Source organism: Podarcis liolepis (genome assembly GCF_965112155.1).
Source record: "Podarcis liolepis genome assembly, chromosome: 2".
In the NCBI taxonomy this organism is placed as follows: domain Eukaryota; kingdom Metazoa; phylum Chordata; class Lepidosauria; order Squamata; family Lacertidae; genus Podarcis; species Podarcis liolepis.
Genome location: NC_139555.1, coordinates 116,459,160 through 116,467,973, shown reverse-complemented (window position 1 = coordinate 116,467,973; position 8,814 = coordinate 116,459,160). Strand labels below are relative to the sequence as shown.

Below are 8,814 nucleotides of genomic sequence, written 5' to 3'. Positions count from 1 at the left end.
AATGAAGTGATAAATAAAATTTATCAGAAATAAAATAGCAAAATAAATACACGGTGTATACGCAGCCTTGGGCTCATGGTGGTATCAGAGTGGGTATGCATCATCCTGCCTTCAATACTGTTTGCACCGGCAAATACTAGTCTTGTAAAGTTGGAAGGGACACCAAAGGGTCATCTAGTCCAACCCCCTGCACCGCAGGAATCCTTTTGTCCAATATGGGGCTTGAACCCGCAACCCTGAGATTAAGAGTCTCATGCTCTGCCAACTGAGCTATCCCACTCATGTTAATAAAAACATTGTTAAGCTGTTGTGCCAGGTCCAAATGATCACATTAAGCAAATTATAAAGAATGTTTTGCGAACCATGGTTTTGCATTACATATGAATCAGGCCACCTTCACAGATGGACAGAAAAGTCCAGCGGTTTTTCGCCCCCCACTTTGAGGTTACAGAACTGCTGGGAAATGTCCATTTCCTTGCCACTGTGAGGTCAATAGTTCCAAATCTGTCTCAGCAGCTGCAGCCCGTCGAAAAGCAGCCTGGGCCTTATTGTGCATGCACATGCATGAGCATGAATGCGCTGTTAAGAGAGACAAGAATGAACCATTCCCCTTCTCCCTGAGATTTAACTATTAAAGTCCCAGAGAAAGGGCTAAACCTCGCAATTCTAGCAATTCCACGTTGACATTTTAAGTAGGCAGCCTGCAACAGGACAAAACGCAGGGCATCAAATTGCCAGAGCGGGGAGAGGTCACCCAGGGACTCATGTGCAACTTCTGCTCCCATTCATGTTTTAGGATGCCTGACTGTTTTGTGTGCCTTTGCCCTGAAGGAGTTAAACACAGAGAGCTGTGCCGGCTAGAGGAGCATGCAAACTTGTGACCTGAGCTGAGGCACCTTCCTGATCCACTACCTTCCTTCTTCCCTCCAGGGGTTTTTGCCTATTGGATGGAGCCAGTGGAGGCTGCAGATCTCTTCCCAGAGGTTGCAACAATGACCAAGGTTCAAGGAGTGGGTGAGTTAACCCCCCCAGAGGCGCTGGACAGAAAGAAGGAGAAAAAACAATTAAGAGGGAGATGCCAGAGAAATCAGGAGCCGTGGGGGAAAGCTGCAGAGGGCGATGTTCCCAGATTTCCCTTTTACCGTTGCCAGCATGCCTTCTGCCTTCTGCCAGGGGCTCGGTATGCAGCAATCAGCTTGCAACTGCATTTATCTCCCTTGCTGCAGAAAGCTGATTATTGGATGGCAGGCTGCTGTTAAAGGCACAGGAGCAGGCCAAGCTGGTTTCCCACAGGTCAGTTGGCAGCCAGGGTTGCCAACTTATCCAGAGGGGAACCAAGTCAGGCCTGCTCCTCTGCCTTTGACAGCAATGTAACGTGGCAGAAATCAAAACAGCATGGAGGCGCAGGCGAGCATCATTGCCTGCCATTTAAAAGCACAGGAGCGGAGGTGCCTGGAAAGTTGGCAACCTTAAACGTAGCAGTAACTGCACATTGTGATAGCATGTTTTGAGTGCACAAAGTACTTTGCGCACACGTTACCTTGATGATCCTTGCACCTTGGAAGATGGCTGTTTCACGCACACCCATTTTGGGTGTTAAAATAAGGTTCTCTCCACTGCATTCCCACTTCACACATGAATGGGACAGGATTGCGCGGAAACACCAGCGTCAGTTCTGGGGTTGCTGACTGTCTTGCGTTGGCAACTCTTCTGTGGTTATTGCACAGTATTAAAAAGAATCATAGAGTTGGAAGGGACCTTTAGGATCATCTAGTCCAACCCCTCAATGCAGGAATGAAGAACCTTTACCACTGAGCTACGACCTTGGTAGAGCATGAGACTCTCAGTCTCAGAGTCGTGGGTTTGAGCCCCATGTTGGGTGAAAGATCCCTGCATTGCATGACCCTCACATGACCCTTGTGGTTCCTTCCAACTCTACTTGTGATTCCATGACCCTTTCCACTAGACCAGGCATGTCCAAAGTCCGTTTCGGGGGCCTAATCCTGCCTGCCGGTCGGTTTAATCCAGTGCCCGTGGCAATTTATTTCCTGGGGTAAAATCCTTAAAAAAAGTCAACAACTTTGGTTGGCTCTTTGGTTGGCCCTCATGGCCCTTCACTTCATCAAATCTGGCCCTCTTTGAAAAAAGTTTGGACACAGCTGCCCTAGACTGTCAGAGTAAAGAAGTGAATCTTTACAAGCGAGACAGCCTTACAGATAATAGGAGCCTGAATGAGGCTTACTTCTGAACAGAACTTCAATTTCTCTATTTATTAGTTATATCCCATGGCTTCCTCCTGAAGTGCTCAGGGTGGAAAACACATCAGTACCAAAACTATACAATCAAAACTTCTAGAAACAGTTAAAAGCAGCCTTTAAATAAAGTTAAGAACTAAAAGCAATCTCCAACTCTCAAAACTAATATTTTCAGCCATCCCATCAAATGACTGGCTAAAGAGGAACACTTTTCACCTAAAAGTTAATAATGAAGGAGAATGGTGCACCTCACTAGGGAGGACATTCCACAAACGGGAAGCCACCGCTAAGAAGGCCCTGTCACCTGAGTCACCGCCAACTAGACAGTTCCCAGTGGTCTCCCCTGCAGATCATAGGGAGATGTGAAGGAGTGTGTTGCGGTGATTGCAACCTTCCTCCCTGGAAGATTCAGGATGGAGGAAAGCACTTTTTCCTGCAGTGCTTAATTAAACTATTGCACTTGCTCCCACAGGAGGCAGTGATGGGCACCCACCTAGATGGCATTAAAAGAAAATAATCTTGAATTAGCTAAATTAACTGAGATAATTAGGAGAGAGCCAACCCAAAGGTATAAAAATGAATGGGGCATTTATAAAGAATATTTAATTAAACATTGTCCACAAGTGAAAACCTGGATATGTTTTGACTAAACTCCGCAAGCTGCAAGTTAGATTAAGGATACATGAGACAAAATAAAAGAAAGAAAGGAGATAAAGAATACTGAAGCAGTGATAATAATAAGAAGAGAAAGGATGGATCCTCAATGAGGAGGTTGGAAGTCATATGGACAAATTAAGGATTTGTGAATTAAGAAAAAAACTTAAACAATAGAAGTCTCTTTTAGGAATTTAAGGATTTGTATATATTGGTTTCATAGGTGCCGACTCCATGGGGCTTGAGGGGGCCCGAGCCCCCTCAAAAATTCGTTTTGGGGGGGCTCCGCCCCCCCAATAATCTCCGGCGCCCCTCCAGCAGAGCGCCACCGCCGCCCCTCCCCCAGCCCAAAATGCACAGGGAGGGTCGGGCTGCATGCCTCCTGCCCTCCCTCCCGAGCAAAAGCTCCACCCAATTTCCTTCGGAGCTGTATAATAGGCACAGCACGCTCTCCCCTATTCGCTCACGAGGAGGCGGCGCCACTTTATTTGCATATTCATGAGCTTATTTGTTATTCATGAGCTTTCCCGCCCCCCCCCCCAAATATTTTTTATAAGTCCACGTCCCTGATTGGTTTATTTGGAAATTTGTTGTTTCTTTTGTGTTTTATTTGGAATGTATAATTTTTGCTGTGTGGGAAAATAAATAAAAAGCATAAAAAAGAGGATTAGTCAAATTCCCAGAGGAAAGGGCTCAATAATAATAATAATAATAATAATAATAATATATTAGGGCAGAGGGCTCTTGGGCTCAAATCCTGCTTGTATGGGGGAACAGGATGCTGGACTAGAGGGGCCACTGGCCGGATCCAGCCGACTCTTCTTATGTTCTTAATGGTTTGCCCTTTATCAAGAACTGAATTTCCTTTTCAGCCCAGGAACTCCAGCCAGAAATAAAAATGGAGCAGCAGGATCCAACAGAACCAGGATCCCGGGAGAAACTGGAGACAGGCGAAAGGGAGCCTCTGGTTGTCCAAGTTGGGACCATCAAGGAGTTCCTGGCCAGCAAAGGCCCAGCACAAGTGAAGCAGGAGCCAGAGGAAGGTTTGCAGGAGCGTTGGGAAAACCAGCAGCAGGAGTTCCTGAAGACGGTGGAATCCCCTTGCTCAGGATGGAAGCACCTCAGGCTACCTGAGCCCATCTCAGAGGCAGACACGAAGGAGTTCCAGGCCTCCTTCAAGGAAATAGCTGGGGCCAGCCAGTGGCCGAAAGCAGACTGGGTAACAGCAACCGTGCTGGGCCTCCGGGGAGCTCAGAAACCCAGCAGAGGGCCGGATACTTCAGGGAAAGGGAAGGACGAGACAGTGAGCAAAGACGCCGCCGACTCAGAGACGCAACGCCAGTGCTTCCGGCGCTTCTGCTATGAGGAGGCTGAGGGGCCCCGGGACGTTTGCAAGCAGCTGTGGAAGCTTTGCCACCAATGGCTGAAACCAGAGAAACGCTCCAAGGACCAGATCCTGGAAGTGCTGATTCTGGAGCAGTTCCTGAGCATCTTGCCTCTGGAAATGCAGAGCTGGGTCGGCGAACAAGGCCCGGAGACCTGCAGCGAGGCAGTCGTCCTGGCAGAAGATTTCCTCCTGAAGTCGGAAGGGTGGGAAGGAAAGGTGAGTGTCTTAGGGTTTGGGAAATCCTGACAGAACCCAGAAAATAGGGCAGGGATGCCATCTATTGGCGTGAGGGGCAGAGAAATGGATGCGGCAATTCCTCAAGCTCTGGGTTTTTAAAAAATAAAATAATCTAGTTTGGTCCCAAGATAGATGGGATGGCCACATGTGTTTGCTTACGTCCAGTGTGAGGAACCTTCGGCCCTCCAGATGTGGATGAACTACAGCTGCCATTGTCCCTGTACATGTGCGAGAGAATATACATAGAAGCCTGAAACAACCTTAATAACATTGCAAAATAAATTCCAAATCTGTCACTGTAAATTATCATTCTTTTACTTTTCTGCACCACAATGCCCTACCAATATCCTTGTCATTAAGCCATCTGCACCGATACTGTTAACCTCATTATCATTTGTTATCGTCCACTTTTTTTTTCAGGAGTCAGGGTTGTCAATAAGCTCATTTGTCAGCAGTCCTAATTCAGAACAGGACTCCTGGGCCCCCGGGAAGATGCAGCTCTCCATGGAAGCCAAGCAGGAGGGTGATGGAGAATCCCATTTCTTCGGTAAGAATTCACAAGACTTTTAATTGCTAGTTGTTAAAACACAAATAAAAATGCTGTGTCCTCCAATGGGGTTAGAACAAAACCATCATAGAATTGTAGGGTTGGAAGGGGCTCAAAGGGTCATCTTTGAGAGGTGCTTTTTTGCAGTCAATAATAGTAATAAATATAATAATAATAATAATAATAATAATAATAATAATAATAATAATACATCTATACCCCACCCATCTGGCTGGGTTGCTCAAGCCGCTCTTGGCAGCTTCCAAGACATAAAAACAAAATAAAACATCAAACATTAATTGTAAAAATCTGATCCAATATAAAAGTCACAATAACTTTAAAACAAGCAACTTATATCAAACAAAGCAACATTCAGCAATCCATCAGAATCTAATATAGTGGTACCTCTGATTATGGACGCTTCTGGGTTATGCATTGGGTTATGAGCTCCGCTAACCCAGACATAGTTCTCCTGGTTGCGCCCTTTGCCCTGGGATGTGAGCGGAAATCGTGTGCCAGAGGCGTGTGTGCAGCAGGAAGCACCATTAGTGAAAGCGCGTCTCAGGTTAAGAATGGTTTTGGGTTATGAACGGACCTCCGGAATGGATTCAGTTCGTAACCGGAGGTACCGCTGTAGCAAACAGTAAAATTAAACTTCAGCAAATAATAATTAAACAGTTCAACCACAGGTCAAGTGGTGTATAAATTTTATGAAATAAATATGAAATGAATAAACAAATATGGTTGAATCCCCTGCAATGCAGGAATCATTTTAAACCTCTGTTTTAAAACCTCAAACAAAGGTGAGTCCACCCTCTTCCATTGCTGAACAGCTCTTACTCTCAGAAAGTTCTTCCCGGTGTTTAGTCAGAATCTCCTTTCCTGTGACTTGAAGCCATTGGTTCTGGTCCTTCCCTCCAGAGCAGAAGGAAACAAGCCTCCTCCCTCTTCCATATGACAGCCCTTGAGATATCTGAAGATGGCTATCTTATCTCCTCTCAGCCTCCTCTTCTCCAGTCTAAAAATACCCAGCTTCTTTAACTGTCCCGTTTAATGTTTGTTTCCAGACTCTTGATCATCTTGGTTGCCCTCCTCTGCACAAAAGAGACTACAGTTCTGAGCACCCTTAACAAACTATGTTCCCCAGGATTCTTGGGGGGGGGGGTGCCTCTAAAAACAGAGGGACAGAAAGTAATGGAACAGGGATTGGGAATTTCTACAAGCCTCTACAGTGGTACCTCTGGATACGAATGGGATCCGTTCTGGAGTCCCGTTCGCATCCTAAAGCGAACGCAACCCGCATCTGTGAGTGCGCCGATCACGATTCACTGCTTCCATGCAAGGACGTGACATCATTTTGACCGTCTGCGCATGCCGAGTGGCAAAACCCGGAAGTAACGTGTTCCGTTACTTCCAGGTCACCGCGGAGCGCAAAGCGAAAGCGCTCAACCTGAAGCAAATTCAACCCGAGGTATGACTGTACTTATTGTGCCATGATTTTCCTCTCCTCCCCCCCCCCCCCTTTGAAGGTGATGGGCAAGAACAGGAGAATGAAGAGGAGACATTCCAGCTGGAAAGACCTGAGCAGACAGACCTCTGTGGAATATCCCTGGAAAGAGCCAAAGGGGATTTCTTCCAGGGGCTTGATATGGGGCTGATGCCAGGAAGTCCCCCGGCGCCAGGAGGTCCTTGGGAAAACCATCCTGGGAAGGCAGCCAAACAGGCTTATCATTACGATGAAGTGGGCGCCGGGTTAGATGAAAATCCCTTCCAGGAGGAGATCGTCAAGTTGAAGATAAAGACAGAGCAATCCGAGGACAGGAGCTTCAGCCAGGCCGAGAAGCCATACAAATGCTTGTATTGCGGGAAGACTTCTAACTGCAAGGCCAACCTGGTCGTGCACGAGAGGACCCACACTGGAGAAAAGCCGTACACGTGCCTGGACTGTGGCAAGAGCTTCAACCGGAAGTCCACGCTGGTGAGGCACAAGAGAATGCACACGGGCGAGAAGCCCTACGAGTGTGCACAGTGCGGGAGGCGCTTCAGTATCCGGTGCAACCTCATCAATCACGAGAGAATCCACACAGGCGAAAAGCCGTACAGCTGCTCCGACTGCGGGCAGAGCTTCAGCCGGAGACTGCAGCTCGTCATCCACCGGAGGACCCACACGGGCGAGACCCCCTATAGGTGCGCTCAGTGTGGGAAGTGCTTTACTCGGCGCTCATCCCTCCTGACACACGAGAGGATCCACACAGGAGAGAAACCAAACACGTGCGCGGATTGCGGGAAAAGCTTCATTCAGAAAGGGTACCTTCTGATACACAGGAGAATCCACACAGGAGAGAGACCCTATAAATGTTCGTCGTGTGAGCAGAGGTTTCTTAATCGAAGTGATCTGCGTAGACATGAGAAAATCCACGTGGGAGCCAATCCCCCTGAATGTTAAGAGTTGTCAGAGAGGATGAGGCATTCAGCTGCCGAAAGGCAATATGATTCCCTCAAAGTACAAATGCAGAATTTAATTTTTTTAAAGAATGTTTCCCTTACAAATAAAGAAAACCATAGAACTGTCATGTAAAAATTAGCAACGAAGGTGTGGTCATCTTTAACGGGATGTTGGAAATGGTTGATGTACGAAACCTGAAACTTCACATTATAAAAGGTTCCTTGCGAGGGCGGGGAAGCGTCTTCATCCCGAGGGCCGCATTCCATTGTGCACAACCTTCCAAGGGCCGCATGTCCATGGTGGGCAGGGTCAGAAGCAATGGATGTAATTCTTACCTTTGTGCTGTAGGCCAGTGGTTTTCAACCAGGGTGCTGGGGTGCCTTGAATGATGGTCAGGGGTGCCACAGGCAACACTGGCCTCTGTCCCTCTCTTCTTTCCCTCCCTCCTCTGATGCCCTCTCTTGTCTCTGCTTCCCAAAGGCTTGCACAGCTGTTTATTGCAACAGCCCTGGCTATAATTGAAATTGAAATACTTTATTGTCACTTGTACAACTTGTATACAGTGAGATTACATAAGCACCCCCCACTCAGCTCTCTTAGTCTTAATTCCCCTTGTTTACTGACGCACATCCACCAAACCCGAAAGTCAGTTGCCCTGTTGTTATCTTTTCATTCAGCAGCCTAACAGCCCACGGATAGAAGCTGTTCTTTACCCTGTTGGTGTGACTAATCATGCTTCTATATATTATGCCCAAGGGCAGGAGATCAAGAAAGTGCCAGGGTGTGAATCATCCTGAGAATTTTCCTCACTCTCCTGAGGCAACGTTCTTCCGCAGTGTCATCCAGTGGATTCACAGGACAGCTCCACAAGTTCCATAAGTTCCACCAAGGGAATGGTGTCTCTGAGAGACACCTCTCTTTGGGGCAGGGGAGAAGATCAGCGACCAGGGACAGCAGCAGCAGCAGCTTCCCAGAGGACTTCCAAGGAGAGGAGAGGAGGCTGAGGGAACAATCCACAAGGGAGGGTGTTCAAAAAAGGGTGAGAAGCTGCCAGCTCTGCAGACAAGGGGTGACATAACTGGGCTCCTGAGCCCCACATATGTTGTTGGCACCCTCCCAAATCTCATTTGGCTCAGCCAGTATGGCCATTGGCCAGGGATGATGTCATTTGTAGTCCAGCAACACCTGGAAAGCTACAGGCTCCCCATCCTTGTCACAGAGTCAGAGGTTACAAACATACCATACAGTCAAAGTACTATGATCCCACTTGAAACAATCATCTCTTCCC

General features: G+C 47.5%; 1 protein-coding gene across 1 annotated transcript; it reads left to right on the top strand.

Moving 5' to 3' along the window:
• Window positions 1–881: 881 nt before the first annotated feature.
• Window positions 882–7,664, top strand: LOC310701422 (uncharacterized protein). The gene is made up of 4 exons (XM_083492236.1): window positions 882–1,014; window positions 3,782–4,512; window positions 4,954–5,080; window positions 6,610–7,664. The coding sequence occupies exons 1-4, from the start codon at window positions 948–950 to the stop codon at window positions 7,524–7,526; spliced, it is 1,842 nt and encodes a 613-aa protein (XP_083348362.1). The 5' UTR covers window positions 882–947; the 3' UTR covers window positions 7,527–7,664.
• Window positions 7,665–8,814: the final 1,150 nt, after the last annotated feature.